The 19,567-nt window shown below is 38.4% G+C and overlaps 3 protein-coding genes across 3 annotated transcripts; 2 read left to right on the top strand and 1 right to left on the bottom strand.

The window, feature by feature from the left end:
• Positions 1-166: 166 nt before the first annotated feature.
• Positions 167-5,353, bottom strand: LOC144649034 (xylulose kinase-like). Its single transcript, XM_078508491.1, has 5 exons — positions 4,847-5,353; positions 3,125-3,451; positions 2,326-2,599; positions 1,915-2,226; positions 167-833 (listed from the first exon to the last, which is right to left on the bottom strand). The coding sequence occupies exons 1-5, from the start codon at positions 5,336-5,338 to the stop codon at positions 493-495; spliced, it is 1,746 nt and encodes a 581-aa protein (XP_078364617.1). The 5' UTR covers positions 5,339-5,353; the 3' UTR covers positions 167-492.
• Positions 5,310-7,207, top strand: LOC144649035 (RNA binding motif protein, X-linked-like-1). The gene has a single exon (XM_078508493.1). It carries the CDS (start codon positions 5,425-5,427, stop codon positions 5,995-5,997), a length of 573 nt encoding a protein of 190 aa, XP_078364619.1. The 5' UTR covers positions 5,310-5,424; the 3' UTR covers positions 5,998-7,207.
• Positions 7,208-11,973: 4,766 nt separating this feature from the next.
• On the top strand, positions 11,974-18,758 carry LOC144649033 (mediator of RNA polymerase II transcription subunit 10-like). The gene is made up of 4 exons (XM_078508490.1): positions 11,974-12,126; positions 12,664-12,747; positions 14,182-14,284; positions 18,560-18,758. Exons 1-4 carry the CDS (start codon positions 11,990-11,992, stop codon positions 18,653-18,655), a joined length of 420 nt encoding a protein of 139 aa, XP_078364616.1. The 5' UTR covers positions 11,974-11,989; the 3' UTR covers positions 18,656-18,758.
• The last annotated feature ends 809 nt before the right edge of the window (positions 18,759-19,567 follow it).

Genomic DNA, 19,567 nt, shown 5'->3' with positions numbered 1-19,567 from the left:
AAAAAAAACAGCGCCCCCCCACCGCAAACAGAAACCGCAAAAAGGCCACCGCACCTTTCTCAAAACATTGCATTAATTTTTCATAATCAGAAAAGGGAATTTTTGTCTGAAAAAAGCTGTGTTTAGAAGAGAGGAGAAAAGTGGGGGGGGGGGGGGAAAACCCCCCGGGAGAAAATACCATTTTCAGAATACCTGACTGCACTCTGTAAAGCACAAAATGAACAATTCACTGAAAATGTCATTAGAAACTGACTGAGTCAACTTCATGATGCCTAGTCAGGAACATGCACTCCAAACTTTTGTCCACGTAAATGTTTGTTTGAAAAATGTTTTTAGAGTGTGATCACACTTGATTTAGGTTCATTCGTGTTTGGTCAGCCCCATAAATTCAGTAGAAAATACTCTTAGACTACTAAGTAAATATATAATAATTATTATGCAGTCAACCCAAAAATATATTAGATGTGTGGGTATAATAATAAAAATATCAGTTTAAGCATCCAGCTTGGGTTTCTTGGATTGATGTTGAACACTGTCCACAGTGCTATCTTCCAACTTCTTGTACCTGGCTGTTAGTGGATCGTACACATTAGGAGCGTCAGCATATGGGTCTGCTACCAACAAATAAGGGGGCGCTTCACTAACTACTTCCCAAAATGTCTTGTGCTCGGCCCTTTCTAGCCCATGTTTTGCTCGATAGGCACATCCCAGACAAGCCGAATTGGCAGTGTCTTTAAGGACGTAGACTGGAGCATTGAACACGTCAGCGATTACTTGAAGTATGGCTAGATTTGATGATGCACCACCTGTTGCAAATATGCGTGTCATTGGGCCTACAAAAAAATACATTAAAAAAAGTATTAATTGACCAAGGGCTGGGAAAAGATCCCTGGTTATTGTGGAGAAATGGTCACTATTAATAAGAGGTCGCCATTATTGGAGGTTTGAATGTCCCTGTAGGAGTCAATTTTGTGTTTATCAAGTTTCTCAGTGATATTTTTTGATCAGGTGACTAAAGTGCCATTAATCATTAGCTGCAAAAAATAAAGGAAGTTTGCACAGAAGTCTTTTAACATTTATTTTTTTCTTAAACTTTAACCACCAGGATTATGGGTTGCTTATCAAGTATTGCTTGTTAAAATTTTGAATTTTTGTTGCAGAGATAAAATTTAAGTAGCGCCCTGGGCGCTTATTAAATTTTTGGACCTTGAGAGTGGGCGCTTATTAGAGGTGGGGGCTTTGTTGTTGGTTCTCGTCCTTGCTCCGGGGTTTTCTCCGGGTTCTCCGGTTTCTCCTCCACAAACCACACTACAAATTCCATTTCGATCTCGTGCACGTACACGTCTCACGAGCTCTAAGCTCTTTGGTGTTCGTGGGTAAATAAATTACATTACATTCGAGGCTGAGCGCTTATTAAACTTCACCGTTTTTAGAAAGTAGTTAAATTATTTTGTAACAAAAAAATGAATAATATTTAAATGGGATAAGATGTACCAAAGCAAAACTTTAACTGTTCTTTGAAAGTTCTTGTAGAATACTAAGTACCAAGCCTTTATTTCAATACTGGGTGACTCCACCAGCTTCTACAATAAACTTAGTCTTTGAGTAGTACCTGGTCAATTTCAATCGCAATTTCAGTGATAATCAATATTCCTCTTGTGCACCTCAGGGTGTTTTTATGAGGGAGGTGGGGGGTGGGTGCTTAATTGAGGCTGGGCGCTTATTAACTTTTCCTACCTAGAGTGGGCGCTTATTCAAGGTGGGCGCTTAATCGAATAAATATGGTATACTCACAGCCCTGATTATTATTTAAACAATGGATGCAGGTTTCTATGATCGAAACTAAAAAATTGAAGATATAATATAACATATAAAAAATTATAAGGCTCAAGGAATAAAACGCAATTTTCTTACCTAGTGAATATCCCAGTGCTTCTGCATGAGCTCTCTTGGCCATAATTTGTCCTTCAATAAGTGCTCTGACTTCTACATCCTTTGGAAATGAATCTACTTTTTCACCCTTTTCATTAAAGCGATGGGTTCCAACAGCAAATGGTGTTATTTCTGTGGCCTCAAAATAGATGCCAATATTTCCATCATTGCCACGATTGGTGCTCTCCAGAGCCTTGTTAAAGATCTCCCAAGAACCCTCAGCTGAAGAGTCCCTTATGGACTCCCTTGTTAGGGATCCATTTTTGAAACAGAGAAGGGCCATGTATGTATGGTCTAAAATTAACAGAAAAATATTTTAAAAAATTACATGAGTAATCTAACAGTTTAATTTGTTAGCGACAGTTTCAGGATGCCAAATGACTGTATACATACCTTCAATTGGATTAACAAATATGTGCCCCTCTAGGGCAGGCTTGGGAGTCTTGAAAGCCCACATGAGCGTGTCACTTGTACCCAGACTGAAGACAATATCTCCTTCCTCAACTCTCATGCCTGCTAAAGAAGCAGGATTGTCACCAGTGAATGCTACAACCTTGCAGTCAGAGTTAAATCCATATCGCTGTACCAGGTACGGTGATATTGATCCAATTAGCTCATAAGATGGAACTAGGTCACCAAGCTTCTCTTTCAGGTTAGGTGCACATGCCTGAAAATGGAAGGTGAATATCCAAATCCTGTGTAGTGGAAATCCAAATCCTGATTTCTTAGGCCTTGATTTTTCAAAACTCCCGAAAACCTGAGCCAAAAGTGGTTCCCTTCCCTCAGTTTAACCATAGCAAATAATCCCAATTTCTCGAACTTCCTGATTTCTCTAACTAATTTTTGTTTCTCTTAGACGTTCAAAAAAATCAGTTCACTTTGAATCTGGGAGGCCATGGGTTTGATTCCCGTCCGGGACTCAGATTTTTTCTTTGTCCCATGCTTGTGTCATGTTGAATACTTCATCTTCAACTCAAATTTGTAACAAACTGTGGCGGTTTTGGGTTAATCAAATAATAGAAAAAATTTAATGGCCAAGAACTGCCAATAAAATTACCCCTATGGTTTGATCTACCATCTGATTGGTCATGGCATAATTACCATGTCAAAGTCAAATCAAAGTGTTACACTTTTCAGATTGGCAGTGCACAGTAATACTAATAAGAGTGGTTTGTTTCTATCAGTTACTAACCTCAAGACATTTGTCTTCCCAAGTTTTGCTGTAAATATTCATTAGGTTCATCCCAGATCCATCGCTGAAATCTATTGGTGCATAATCACCAATCAAAAGACTTGCTGCAAAACTGCTAACAAGGGAAATTCTTTCACAACTGTTGTATGCATCACGTTTTGTCTGATAAATTTTAGCAATCTGATTTCCTGTGAAGCGCTCATAAGCCCTGGATCCTGTGATGTCACTGAGGCTTTGTGGACCACCTACTGCGTCTTCTAAGTTACGGCATTGTGTTCCTGTACTTGAATCCATCCATATAGGAGAATCATTCACAGCAAAGGAATCCTATTTTGAATTTGACAAAAACACTCTCAGCAACAATTTAATCACTTGCAAAATGGGTTAACAACATCCTGAGTGACTTTTTAGGCATTTTGTTCAAATGAAGTCTGTGTTCTTAGGAAATGAATTTGCTATCTAAGGCTGTTAAAAATTATGAACATTGCTTGATAGATAAAAAACGTCAGAAGATTTTGCTGTGCTGAGCCATTGCTGTCTCTGGAGAGTGATGAGACAGTTGGACAGTTGGGGGCCCAGCAGTAGAAGGCATAATCTTTGTAAAAAGAAACGAAACTGCAAAATCTGTTGAATCTACATAACCGTCCCAGGTTAATCAGAAATTGCAGAATGTCAATCTTTTCTCAAATTATCGAGCATCAAACTCCCGATTTTTTCCATACATTTACTGTAACTTTTGCACTTGCCCCAGTAGTTTTGGGCATGTACAAAAACCAGGAACACCGGAACACCGGAACACCACGGAATACCCTGGAATATTATCAGAATTTTTTAGGAATTTGACGGTATTTTAGCGGCATATACTAAAACCCATAATGAGCAATAGCTTTCACTCCGGTTTGCTTGCGGTTAGTTCCGCTCCGATTTGCTTGCGGTTAGCTTTCACTCAGGTTTGCTTACATTTGTTGGTTAGGTTTCGTTTCGTTTCGCTTCGTTTATTTCGGCAGTTACTAAAACATGAAACGACGAAACCACCGAAACGAAACGAAACCTAACCAACAAAAAAAGCTAACCGCAAGCAAACCTGAGTGAAAGCTAAACGCAAGCAGACCAGAGTTGAACTAACCGCAAGCAAACCCGAGTGGAACTAACCGCAAGCAATCCAAAGTTGAACTAACCGCAAGCAAACCGGAGTGAAAGCTAACCGTTTCGTTTCATTTCGTTTCTCGGTGTTCCGTGGTGTTCCAGGATGTTCCGGGGTGTTCCGGGGTATTCCGTGGTGTTCCGATGTGTTCCGGTTTTCGGTGGTGTTCCGGGGTGTTCCGTTGTGTTCCAGTGTTCCTGGTTTTAGTACATACCGTAGTTTTGCACCCCCGGCAAAATGGCGTCGGTAACCTTGAAATGGTCTATTCCTTTCAATCCAACATCATGATGATCTTTCCCACAATTTCCACCTGTTTGAGTGGATCGCCAAGGCTGCTGCTAGATCGCCGAATGCAGCAGGTAGCCAGGTGGAATTTGAGAACCACTTTTTCTGGTCCCAAGGGTATCTGCTTAAGCTTACGAGAGGTTTGACTGCAAGCTTTACCTGCCTGTTAGTCTCTGTTTAATATGCCTAATCAGGAGATACACGTACCCTAAACATACTGAATACTAACCTGTCTGCCCGAATTTAAAATCTTCCCACCCCACCCCACCCCACCCAAACAGAGCTTACGTTACCTGGAGTTGCTCATAGAGTGATTTTCCACTTTGCAAGTTTTTCAACGTTTCCCTTGCTCCATTTTTCCAATAAACACTGCCATGTTGTTGTCCTGTTCCGGAAACACATGCAATAGATCCAAACTCTAGCCCCTTTTCTTTCAGTCTTTGCAAAACAATGTCAAATGCCTTTACCCACAGCAAAGTCGGTGCGGTCACCGTTAGTTTATCTTCCTGTTGATGAACGCCGCCTTGTGTTTTAAACTCCGGTAAGTCGCTATCAAAATGCACGGAAGCCTCAGTCACTACATTCAAGTCATTGTTGATAACTAAAGCCTTTAGTTGCTGAGTACTCGAATCAAATCCTAGGAAAAGGGGAGCAGCCATTTTGCATCTGCGAGTGGGACGACAAAAGTTCGGAAGCATCGGACGTCTTCGGTAATTGTCGGCTACAGTTCGGTAATGAGATTCCAAGGCATGCGCGTCGTTCATCACGACCGCGTGCGCTGCCATCTTGTCACCGTGAGTTGATCAGTGTTTGGTCAAACTTTCGTCGTTTTCTTTCGATTTTTAGCAACAATACCGTCAAGAAGCGACCGATGCCTACCAAATTGTTTGTAGGAAACATCTCGGAATCATGCAGCGAGGACGACCTCAAGGAGGCCTTCGAAAAATACGGTAATATTGTGGAAAGTTCGATAGTTCGAAATTATGCATTTGTGCACTTCGAGAAAAAAGAAGACGCCGACAACGCCATCAAAGAGCTCCACGAAACCGAACTGAAAGGGAATGTGATAAGAGTATTACTATCGACCACTCCACATAAGAAAGGAAGAGGTAGCGGCGAAGGAAGACCACCGTACCCGAGGGAGAGGGACAGACCAGGATACTCGCGAGGTCCTCCACCACGGGGCTGGGGTAGTTACGGGCCGCCACCTGAGAGAAGCCGTTACCATCCGTATTACGATCGCGGCGATTACTACAGAGGAGGATATCCCCCTCCGTACAGTCGGGGATCTGGAGGATCGTACGGGTATTACAGTACATATGATAGTGACTATTCTAGGGACTACCAAAGAAGTTACCCATCATCTTACTATGGCGACAGCAGATATGGCGGAGGAGCAGTCACATACCCAGACACATCGAAAAGGCAATCATGGGACCGCTAACTACACACCGTGACATGTTTTTTAAGCTGATTAAGAGCTGACTTGTCTTGAAGACATAATATAAAAGCTATTTTTTGGATTGTAATGTCTTTTATTGATTTTGTTTACATACTTAATTCTTGAGTGCATGCAATTGGAAATTGATAAGTAGAGCAAGTGGCATGCTATCTGTATTTAACGTTATAGTTGTGGGGCCATGGAAACTGTCTACCACACATAGTATGGCCTACCATTGTTGCAATGTCACATTAGAACATTTATTGTAGCTTGATTATCTTGTATAGTGTGTTCAACGGTGTTATGCACCTACATGTATCAATGTTAAGCCACTGGGGCGGGGGGGGGGGGGGGGGCATAGGCTAGGCATTTGAACTAAGCTGAGGCTTTCTGTTCCAATGCCCAACCCCAGGGTATTGGTGGATGTTCAAAAGAGTCACTAAAATTCAATTAAATGTTGTAGGAAAGTCCATGAAAACGGTTTGCCTACTATGGGCAAACAATTGCTGTCGAATCCCCTGCCCATGCCCGGCGGCCCCCCAGCAGCTTAACATTGATAGGTGCATTATGTTCCAATGACATCAACCAATTAGACTAGCATCCTCTTTTACACCCTTGAAAATTAAGTTTCTTTATTCTCTGGTTTGATCTGTTACTGAAATGTTTAAATTGTCAAAATTTCAACAATTTGGCTGAAGGTTTTTGTATATTGAAATTATTTGCAGCCTCTGTGGTTCATTCAGTGTGCACAGTCAGCAGGAAAAGACGTCAGGAGTTTGGTTTCTGACACAATGTTAGTTTTGTACAGTGCGCCATGTAGTATTGATAGGATTGTTATGTATACTGAAGGCCAGCATTCTGTATCATTTCTTTTTACTAGCATTAAGATATAGCTTAGTTTTTTTAGTTACAGTAATGCCTCGTGTTTACTTTCATTGTTACCTGTGTAGGCTGTAATTTCATGAGATTGTGTTTCATGGGTCTTTAGTCATCTATTTCTTTTGCACAGTAGTTAGAATGAAAGTTGATTGAAGGGGACAAATTCCATGTGATTTGCTTCTGTTCCAAAGATAAACATTGTATCAAGTATTGCTTTTATTGTAAATTCCTTGTATCCTGCAAACAAACTCTTTGTTTCTAAGTAGCTGTTACTTACATTTTTATGTAACGTTTCTTAACTTGTCAATAAAATATGCTAAAAATGTGGCAAAAATCTTTGTTTCTTGCTATGTCCAAAAACATGTTGTTGAACCAATTATTTTACAAAGCTTTGTTTAACAGTTTAGAACTTAGCTTAGAAATGTTGCTGCAATCTCAAATATAGTTATTACGTGTTGATCAACATGAAGGCACCATGTGGGAGGGCTGAACTGGAACAGTAATGTATGTAGGTCTTGCCAGTGATATTCCTGCCCAGTTCAATATTTGCTGTACATAGAGCGTTCTGTTTCACTGATTTTAGTTATTGCCTCTGTGACTGTCTTAATTGTGTGATAAAACCACATACTGTTGGTTTATGATGCAACAGTATTTTTGCAAGAAAGTTAGAATCCTAGCTGGTAGTTGGTGTAAATAGTAGCATAACACTTGTAAAACCCAATCTGTGTTCAGCTTCCATCTCCAGATGACCGCAAACAATCTGGAGATGGTAGTTAGCCACATAAGTGATAATTGATTGTCAGTTAAATAAAAAGTAAATGATACAAAGTGCAAGTTGTACAATACTGTTGGCTTCATATTTATCAAATTTATCCATAAGTTCCCTGGCTGTTACAGAGGTTTAGTTTAATTGCAATGGATGTGCATGTAAAATATGCACCCAGCCCACTCCCATCACTAGACAAATCTGTTTATAATGTCTTGATCCCCAAAGAAATCTATTTAAAAAATGTTGTAATCCCTCTGGAAATTCAATACAAATGCTCTACATGTAACCCCTAAGAAATCCATTGAAAATTTGCTACCAGTAACTTCTAACATGTACTTCCATAAGAAATGTCTTTGCCCTTCACGGATTCCATGCAATTTCCAGATTTTAACTCCAAATAATTGCATTATTTTTCCCACTCCTACCCCCAAAGAATTACTGTATTTACAACCTTAGCCCTTGAGCCTGTTTCACACTTGTGAGATAAGCACAGGAAAACGGAAGTGTGCACTTAGGTGAAATCAAAGATCTCTTCGAGATATCGACTTTTTTGCATGAAGTTAGTATGAGTATAAGGTTTATCCTGGGCATTGTTGTTCGAACATATCATGGAAGAATTCAAACGTCTTTCAGTGCAAGCATTTTTTTTTATTTTCGCGGAGGAAATGCTGTATTTGTCAGTCGCGACGGCTGGGTGCTTTGCAACTCATATACTTTGGCTTGGTTAAAAATGGTAAACTTTGACGTTTGCCTTTAATGGAAATAGTTGTTTCCTTTCGAGTTAGAAATATTTCTACTCGGCTTAATGCAGAGTTTTCGATAAAGGTTACGCACGACAGAGTTACCTTTTGTCTCGTCACGCAATCTTAACCCCACATTGAGAAGTAAATTTTCATTTGCATATTACCAAAAACCGCTTCTCCTCGCGTTATTCTTTACCTTACGGCCACACATGCCATTTCTAACGACTACATTTCCAGTAAAACAGTTGCTGTTTATTTTTCTAATGGCAATGCATTAACTTCTGAACAGAAGCAAAACCGTTTAGCGTTTACTGCTTCCACCGGAAGTAATTTCACAACAGGCTACAAAAAAACTCAGCAGAAATAATCAATTGTCACGAAATGAGTTCCCTTTGGTTAACTATTAGCAACGTTTTAGTGTGTGAAAGACTTGTACTAGTACAAATTGCGTTCTTAATCGCTTTAAACTTCGCTGCCTTCGAGCGCTGAATCCCTTACATTCTTAATTGGTTATGTGACGTAAGACTTGGGCTAACCTCACGTTTTTGATTGTAGTATAACGTTTGTAAATTTGACAAGTCACGTTTTTTCTACAAGAACGGAAGTGCTGAAGCACAACTATAGAGTGACACTTTACAAGTCACGCGCTTTGATCACCCACAGCGGAAAGTATTCCCTTGAGAAATTAAAACAGTCCCTTGAGAGTTAACAAGAATGTGGTTCCTTCCGGTTGGCTTCCGGTTCAGGATTACCCCACATAACTGCTATTCTCCTTATTTTTGCTTGTAAACAAGCAAAAAAAGTCGAAAAAAGCACAAAAAAGGAACTTTATCGTTTTTCGTGTGATTGTGTTTATGCTTATTTCTCTCGTTTCACTTATTTCACTTGTGTAATTCCTGTAAAGCGCTTTTGATCAGTACATGTAAAAGGCGCTCTATAAATTATTTAATTATTATTAAAAATTATTATTGTGTTATTGTTTTTCAGAATTTCTGCAATTGAACATGTCATCTCGTACTTGTAATTTTTACAAGTATGTAAAAATAACGTTGTGGTTATTACTTATCTTGCAAGTGTGAACCAGCTATAGAGAATTTTATGATTTTTAACTTTTACTTTACCATAGCGTAGCTTGAGAAGCGGTGGCCTTATGGTTAGTGTGCTGGACTCTGGACCAGTGGAACTGGTTCGAGGCCTGGCCAAGGTAATTGTGCTGTGTTCTTGGGCAAGCCACTACTCTCATAGTGCCTCTCACCCCCTAAAAATAGGTACTGGCCAGTACCTATTTTTGTGTTTAGTTTTTCTGTAAAGATCAGATCTTTACAAGTGTATTGAAGTGTTTAGTTTTTCTGTAAAGATCAGATCTTTACAAGTGTATTGAAACCTTAATTTTGGGAATTGTTAAAAGTGTTGGAATGATAGTGATGTAATATTTTGTGAAACCAAAATATTGGTTAAAAATGTAAACTCGCGTTTTTTGCCTCGATAATTCTCTCATTTCGAGATAAAACGGTTAAGCCACAGATGTCCGTATTTTTCTCGGCAAAGCCTTAGATGTTTGTATTTTTCTCGGAGCAATTCTTGGTGCTTCTGCTTCGCCGATTCTTCGCAAACAATGTTCTTGAATGGACCACAACAGTGATTTTTCCGCCGACGCAAGCATCCTCGCCGAGCCATGTTCTTTTAAAATTGTGTCAAGTTTGACACACCCTCAGGAAAGTCCCATTTTCCGGGAACAAACCAAGCCGTTTAAAATGTATAAAAATAACAAAGTAACATATACAGTTCTATGGATACAAATTTCACGTAAGGAGTTTATGAAGACTATAAACAAAAGCCTATTACAAATTTCACGTAAGGAGTTTACAATCTTAGACAATAGTTTAGTGAGCTCACTAAGAAAATTATTCTCGACACAGATTGATAAGAAAAATATGCTAGTCAGCACTCAGAAAGCCTGTCATTCTCGTCAGGGGCACAGTGACAGACCCGTTAGAGAGTTCAAAAGTTTAAACTACGAGCGCGTGCGAACGTTGGGTATAAGTGCGCGCGGGACGACGTTACATTGATCTTTTTATCCGCTGTGTGACATACTGTTCAACGAAAAACCAACCCAGGGTGAATCTCTCTAACAACACACTCTGAATGTAAATTACGTACAGTAATATTTACAGGAACAAGTTGTATTGGCGATGTGCAACATGTGGTATTAAAATTCCCTTTTTAATTTATGCCTCACAACATTTCTTGATTTCAAAAATAGAAGGATGGCTTCTTGAAAATTCCTTCTCCAATTTTTAAATGGCAGGGCATTATAAAGGGAATCTTGTTTTTTTTTTTCTCCCCCCTCCCTCCCCCCCCCCCCCCCCCCCGTATTGATTTCCTGCATCATTGACACAAAAAAAAGTTCACTTTTGCATTAACAGATACTCTATTCAACAATGCGGCTCGGTCAAGATGGCTGGATGTTATTTTTCTTTTATTTGGATATTCCTTTTTTGTATTTTTGTGGATCACAATGAAGTCAGCTCCCATTGAAATGCAAAAACCAATTTTCCTTTAATTTTATCCACCCATCTTAACCTCATGCATATGTTTAAAAAAGGTGACTGATTCCACACCATTGAAGCATAGCAACTGCACAGCCTATATAAGCTAGCAAAAAGGTATTGATTAATTGTAACCTTACAATTAAAAGAACTATAAGTTATGATTCCAGAAATGATGTTATGTCCTCAAATGACATCATGTTATGATTATAAACATGATGCCAATTCATACTTCACATCATAACTATGATTCCAGAAATGATGTTATGTCCTCAAATGACATCATGTTATGATTATAAACATGATGCCAATTCATACTTCACATCATAACTATGATTCCAGAAATGATGTTATGTCCTCAAATGACATCATGTTATGATTATAAACATGATGCCAATTCATACTTCACATCATAACTATGATTCCAGAAATGATGTTATGTCCTCAAATGACATCAGGGTTATCATTCCATAGATGATTTAATGTGAACACACTGCACCATGAATGTGATTGAGAGATGATTTTGTCAGCCAAAATAACATCATAATATGATTTGTTATGATCCCACACGAATGGTGAATCATCACAAGAATCATCACATATGATTCATTAGCTTGAATTCCTGTGTGGCTGGAGGGGTAACCCTGCAATGGACAAGCAACCCATTCAGTAGGCAGTAGAAATACTCCTAGACACTTAAAAAATTGGATAAGCTCTAGCAGAGTAGCAGTATGGGTCACTGGGCTCAGCACAGACTTTACCTTTACCTCAGCAGTGAGGTAGGTGGGGGGGGGGGGGATGCATATTTAGTGATAGCCCAGTGCACTAAATAAATAAACAACCGTATCTAAATCGAAATTAAATAAAAGTTGGTGTATTATTTTTAATCAAGGCAACAGTCCTTTAGCCTAGATGAAGAAAAAGACAGTTAAAGCAAAACGTTTATAGTGTTTATACCCATACCACCTCTGTTATTAGTTCAGCCGCCGTGCCGTGTGGGAACCAGTCTATTTTACCCATAATGCCATGTCGACGCAGACAACAGGAAGTTCAAGATGGCGGATGACAAGGTTCCAGAAAGGTTTGAGTTGTTGGAGCAAACAATCGAACAGTTTGTAGAAACGACACGACAGATAGGTATCATTGTAAGCGATTTTCAACCTGGAAGTCAGGGAGTTCTTAATCAGAAAATGTAAGTGGCCGAATAACGCGCAGTATAAAGCTTATGTATATAACTTAAAGTCACGCAGCGTTTTAGAGATCACGAAAATATTGATATCCAAGAAATTTTGATTACTTTATATCGGGATTCCAAATCAAAAAACCATAAGTCTCGCTAAAAATGTGTGTTACAGTGAAACCTCGATTTAACGAGCCTCTATATAGCGAAGTCCTCGATATAACGAACGATATTCTTCGCCCCAATAATAGCAATAATATGGAAAAGAACCTCGATATAACGAAACCTCGTTATAGCGAACATATTTTGCCAGTCCCTTGGCCCTTCGTTATATCGAGGTTGAACTGTAGTTATGTCTTCTTAAGTGTAAGTGTTAATAAAAGCTTATTTATGTAGCATCGGGAGAACCCAAATCATGGTCATTTTAATAATTTGAGCTTAAATACTTGATGAAGAATGATCTCCTACAGTTCAGTAACGATAAAAATGTCCGCTTTCAGTCACTTGAATATGTCTGCGTAGGTAAACAATCCTTTTTTTATTCCTCAGAAATTCAATGATAGACAACCTGAGGGAAATTGAGAAGTGTAAAGCACATGTTCAAGATGTAGAGGTTCCCTTGGAAGTGTTTGAGTAAGTAATAAGTCTGGCTTGGGTCACCAGCTGTATGCAGGGCTGCAATTAACTGAGTTGGTCATCGGACATTGGCTGACCAAAATTTGTTCATGTCCAAGGAAATCCCAGGTGTGGTGGGACATATTGTCCGGACAATAGGCCATTTCCAAGTTACCCATTGCCTCTGTTTCAAAACGAGTCTACGTGCGAAACCATTCAAATGAAAATGAGTTTGATTTGCATGAAAATGGACATGTAGGTGAAAATCATTTTCATATGAATGGTTTCGCCCCTAGACTCATTTTGAAACGGAGGCAAAGAGTAACTCGGAAATGGAATTGTTAATCATTTTACAACAATGATGAATAAAAATCTGTCTGACCACAATTTTGTTTTGTCCCACCAAGATGGTGTCTTGGTAGGACATATGTCCTTTCAAGTGAAAAAAATTATTTGCAGCCCAGTGTATGGGTATTGCAAGTTGATCACAGTGTCTGTCACAAATTTTAAACCCTGGGTGCTTAAAATTTGTTGGAAGAAAACCGGATGGGATGACCATTGAAAAATGGTAGGGTTTTTTTCAAAATTGCCAAACCAACTAAAAGAGACAGCACTTACCATTTTGTTATTTGGTTTGTTTTCCATTGATGGGAGACTGGAACTTGGGAACCGCGAAAATGGTATGGACATTTCTGACATGTTCTTTCTAACAGATAAAAAACTTGCAGATGGTATGGTATACCTTGCCAACCTTTTGTAAGTCAAATACATGAAATTACCATCTCAGGCTTTCCAAAGATATTTCGACTATTTCTGGAAGTTTCCAAAGACATTCCAACAACTTTCTAGCATTGACGAAGAGTACCAAGATGTCCTGACGATTTTCAAACATTGCCGAAGTGTGTGAAAGTCAACTCAAATGCGAATAATGATGCTTATTTTTGGAGTTTTTCGCTGAAATTAAATTTACATTTGAATGGGGTTTAAAGGAATTCCAGTTGGTTCGTTTCAACTGGAATTGCAGGACAAACTCTGAAGGTTGTCCACTATTAAATAAATTTCCCAGATTAACCTTACCATTTGCATTCCGACCAAAAATTCCGTTTTTCTTTGCTAAAGGTACGGTATACCGTAAGCACCCCCTTATAACACACAGGTGCAACCTTTTGAACCTTCAAACATTTGTTTCCTGAAAGGTGCGATTGGATGATGTGAGAAAATTGCAACTTTTGAAATAAGCAGAGTTCCCATGTTATTGAAAAGCACAGTTAAGTTAAAAATAATGAAGAATACCTCTCCTAATCAAAACAAAAAATTACATGTAATACTCCTGTCATAATTTAGTAAGGTTAACTCATCAATCTGTCAATACCCATTTACAGTTCTGTGTAATGCTAGCTAAATTCTTGGCCCTTGTGTTACATTGATTGAAATAACATCCTATGTCTACAGGTACATAGATCAGGGAAGGAATCCTCAGTTGTATACAAAAGACTGCCTTGAGAAAGCGCTTGAAAAAAATCAGCAAGTGAATGGAAAAATAGATGCCTACAAGGTAAGATATATCAAGTAAATACATACTTTATATTTACCAAGTTTGTTGCCCATAGTGTAAGGGCCATACTGGAAGAATATCAGTGTTATTATAGTCCAGTCATTTTGTGGTTGGACCTGCAACTAATTGCAACAGAAGCTTTCTGACCGAAAATCATTTCGAATATGTCCCTAGATCAACATACTAAAAGTCCCAAAGGATCCATGCATGGGAACATCTCGAAAATTTAACGGATTCTAAGTCGTGCTTTTGCGTAACATGAAAACGAGGCTCAAAAACAGAAGTTCTGTTATTATGCTTGTTTATGGCCAGAATTTCATTTATTTCATCAGAAAACCATGAAATATACTTTAAATATGCTTGAAAACTTTCATCCAGAGGAAAAATTAATCAAAAAGTATTCAATAAGCAAAATAAATCTCATTATATTTAAATTTTCAATTGTGAAGCGAATCGGTCTACACCAAAAATGGTAGTGCGATAGTTTATTATCCTTTTATGGATCGCACAAAAATTTGCAAGCGAGCCAACAAATAAATATATCTTTCACAATGGTGAAATATTCTAAAAGAACATCGTTTATGAAATGAAAACGAATTTCACAGTTTCTTCCAGCTCTTGTGTCAATCACCGTCATCATCGCTATCATCGAAATCTTGATGGGGTTAGGGATGTTGTGGCGACGCGCATGTTTTCAGAGTGGAGGAAATACATGTGACTTCACTTGGGTTCAGGTCGATCATCGATAGAAATGTTATTGATGACTTCCCCTGATGGCTACCCAGGTGGAAAGCTGGCATCATTCCAGCCCATGCTGGGCGTGTGGTGTTAAACAGCAAAAAAGTCTTCCAAAGTATGTCCAAATTCGCTGTGGGATCTATTACTCTTGCAACAACTACGTCATTGTACTCTATTTCCACTTGTGATTGCCTTGGCTCAGATGGCGGGCGTAGGCCAACTTTTCCAGCTGCTGAGATGTCTTGAGGACTTAGTCTCGGGACACTTCTTTTTCGGTTAGTACCAGGAGTGATGATACAAATCATGCCCATGCCAAGGGTTCGCAGATTAAACTTTGGTCCACATAATTATGTTCCCCAAAAAAAAAAAAAAAAAAAAAAAAAACTCTCCGTCATAATCTGGCATATCAGTTCCCTGGTCCAATGCAGCATTTTGATCAAACAGCTGTACCTCTTGGTACGAAGAACAGAAGCCATGGCGATGAAGGGTGTCTATTTGAAATCTCGATGCAAAGTTGTGATGAAGCTGCACTGCTAAACCAACTTGTAAAGGCGCAAGAATCACTCTAGGTCGCGCCGTCTGAACAATAGCCTGTCCAATTGATGCTAACTTCACGTTATCTTTACCAACCAGAATACCCTCCAAAAGCATCTTTAATGTGGCTGGAAGGAAGTCAACGTTTTCCTCAGCTTCTGTTTGGATTGAAGGGAAGACTTCGTTAGATGTTTTAAGCAATTTGATGTCATTCTTAATCAACCTTGAGGCAGCCGAGTTCTGATAATACTTAATTTTTCCGAAACCAGATCAACTTCCTTTTGCAGTGAGTGAAATTCGTGCAGAATAGCTGATGCAGTACTTCTAAATGTTACACCATTTGGGTTTTGTTGATCTCGGTTATAATATTCTGATCGCCAAAGTGTTCCTGAAGTCTTGCCTTCGTATGGGTGTGGCTATATGCGACAGTAGCTGAGTCACCAAGATATTCCTCCATTAGATCCATGACAGTAATTATGAAAGTTCACCACTTTGATAAAAGCTTCGTTTTTTTCTTTTCTTACTATCCAGCTGATCTGAGGCACTGAATGCTTTTGGCATTTGGTTTTCGGTCCTGAAGTTGACGCTGCATGGCTGATGGTAAACAGCACCGGTGGCCGGCAAATCATAGACATTTAAAATTCTCGCCTGTACCACTTCAGCCCAAGAATCCCCCTTCCAGAACATGTGTCTAGGACAGTCTCTCTTGTCTCGAGGGTTGTCACACGGAACACCTCTCCTGGCTTTCCCTTTTGCTTCTCAAAATCAATTTTGTTACCACAGTAGAAACAGTCAGTTTTAAAGCTAAAGAATTTTTCAGTCTTGCGATCCAATGAACGAAGTTTACTTGAGCTTGCAATTTCTTGTTACTAGGGTGGCAAAACGTGCGGCAACATGCCTTGTATACCTTTTGACCGGGAATAGTTTGGATCTCATTGCGCTCTGCGCTTGCGCGGTTTATACCTTCACTTCCCTTCAGACGGAGAGATACTATTTTTGACAAATTGCACAACACATTTCATCCATTTTAGGCTCTTGCTGGTCTAAAAATAACCAGGATACAAATTAGACTGTGTCAAACGTGCAATAGAATCATAGACGCTCTATGTTTCGCCCAATAAATTTCAGCAATCGGGTTTAGAACCTTTCGGAAACATATCATTCTTTATAAGTAGAAGAAAGGATAACGTTGTTCTTATTTTAACTCACTGCAGCGTTGTATGCAGTGATCTCGCTTTTTAGTAAATATTTTTGAAACCAGAATGTAATACGTCGCATTTCAACTGCGTCGAAAGACTCAAAGAAATACTGTAGCCGCAGAAAACTCGTTAGAATCGCTTTAGAAACAGTGCATTGGATGCGATACACTATGAGTCAGCAAAGGGAAACTTCTCCATTTTGAAAGAAAAAACTACTCTTGAAGAGAAGTCAGAATACACTTACCTGGTCGGAGCACAGAACATTGAAGTTCTTAAGCCATTTTGTTCGATGGAGATTAAAATTTTTGCAGGCGTCAAACACAGCACACTATACCTGCGAACTCACCCGCCTTGGGTGTGAGTCTCATACACGCCTCCGAGTTAAAAACTTCGATCTCACGCCAACTCACGCTTTTATTTCTCTTTCCACGCGAAAATTAAGCTTCCTTAAATTGTATCACTATTTTTGAAGAAAGGTTTAAACAGTTCAACAAGTTTCATTAAAAAATAAAAAAATAAAAAGTCGCTCCAGATAAAAAAGCCAACTTTACCTAATGTCATTCAGTCCATACACAGGCTAGGGTTGCGACTTTTTACGCGGCAAGCAACTAAAATAGACATAAAATTAAAGCTGTGTACAGATGAAATATCACAAATTAACTTGATTTCTAAAATTCCAATTGAGATATCGTTTCAAATTTTGTTGTATTTTTTACTTTTAAGACATAAACACGTGCATTTTTGGAAAAGCTTTATTCAGCCTCGTTTCCGTGCATCTCTAAAAACGTGTCTCGGAGCTTCTAAAAAACCCGTTTTTCAATGACTTTCCCTGCCGGGATTTTCTGGGACTTTTGATATGATATTAACGATAAGTTTCTCATTCAAAAACCGTTGGAATTTCTTCTGTTGCAATTAGTTGCAGGTTGACCCATTATTTGTAGTAAAATGACTGGACTATTACAGCGCGACGCGCCTTACCGTGGCCACGCAACAAACTTTTTTACAAGTGTCATCTTGTAATATTTTACGTTTTCACTGCGTTTTGTTGATAAATACGATGTAACAAGTATCTATTTGGCCGTATTCAACTTTGCAAGGAGGCATGTTCGCCAAACAAATAATAATATTACGAGATCACACTTGTAAAAAAAGTTTGTTGGGTGGCCACGGTAAGGCGCGTCGCGCTGTAAAGGTCTTCAGAAAAGACTGCGGCAGATATTCTCTTAGTTTGGTTTCGAGCAAGTTTAGTTAGTAAGTTGCTGAAACACAACTTTATAATTGCAGAAGCAGATACTAAGAAAATTTTGGGCCCACAATCAAGCCCTTTGATTGGCTTCTTTTAGTTATCAGCCCTCTCAACTGTCTTAGTTGTGAAATTATAATTTAAAATATTGACCAAGTTTTTTCCTGTCCATTTGTGGTCCAGGCACAGGCACAGAGTGTGTGGGCCATATATAAATCAGCGTAAAGAACAAGAGAATGCCTATCTTACAATATGGACCAAAATGTAAACAAGTTAATAACTTGTTTATAACATCACTTACTCATCAAAAAGTGTTTCAAGTCAAATATACCAGAAGTGGGCCATACTGCAGAATATGGCCTGTAAAATTAATCAATCATACCATACATTCACATGTATGCTGAATTCACAATCAAAGAACTATTGCAGCTACAGCTATTGGCCAAGTGTTTAATGGTTGCTTTGTTGTTCGAGTTAATTGCGTTATCTTTGGACAAGAAAAACTCACATGCACCACACCCAAATTTGCTTTTATAATATGTTTTTATTCACAATTTGCAGAATTTCAAGTCACTCTTGGAAGAAGAACTGTCAAAGCATTTTCCCAAAGAAATTGACGAATATCAGAAGATCAAAGAAAGGCAGTTAAAGACGTGAAATTGACATGTAAATTCAATTTTATCAGTGCAACTCTAATTTGTAAATATGTAAATAAATGATGTACAATACATATTAATAAATTATTCAAGAATTCAAACTGTTTCATTGGTAGTCGGAGTCCATAATTGACCTTTTTTTTAATAGTTTATTGCAAACAAAGAAGAAAAATAAAAAGACGGCTACATACAATGTTGTTACTCACAAAACTGAACTTAAAATACAATACAGATACTTAATAAAATAATAGTTACAGTGCTTGTTAACAATGCTTTATATATATAGTGCTTGCTTAATTTAATTCTTTTTCTGCTAAAGTTCGTGTCCTTTCAAACATTATGTTATTCACAGACAAAGATGCTATACATTTAAGACGATAAGTAACAAAATGAAAAAAAAAGAGGTAAAAAAGTGACTTCAACATGAATACAAAAACTGATTGCAGTAAAAAGAAGGCGGAAAAAATAAAATAAAATAAAGTGCCTTACAGAATTTCAGCTAAATAAAAATTTAAGAGTTGAATTTGAGACTTTGAATTACTTTTTTTCGATAGATAGTTTATCTTTTAGAAAGGCTAGGAAGGTTTCAAAGTAGAAGTGTTGACCTCTTTTGGTAAAACTGTTTTTTTTTTTTCCAAACCGTAAAGGCCATGAGGGCTTTTTCAGAGTAGTTAACTATTTTACCCAAAGGCAAATCAAGGCAAAGGGCTTGAAGTTCAAAATGAAAAAAGTTATGTGGTTCTAATAAAATCTCAACTGATGATAGTTTTTGAGATTGTGGGTACTCAAACTGAAATTTGAAGTATATGAAAGGGTAGGGAAATCTGTCATTTAGTTTTAAAAGGGCATTTGATTAACATATTTTGAACAGATGCACCTTGTGGCTGTATTTTTCCAAGGGTATAGAAAAGGG

Source organism: Oculina patagonica, chromosome 4 (assembly GCF_052425735.1).
Source record: "Oculina patagonica isolate OP01 chromosome 4, crgOcupat, whole genome shotgun sequence".
Classification (NCBI taxonomy): Eukaryota; Metazoa; Cnidaria; class Anthozoa; order Scleractinia; family Oculinidae; genus Oculina; species Oculina patagonica.
This window is presented reverse-complemented; position numbering and strand designations above follow the sequence as displayed.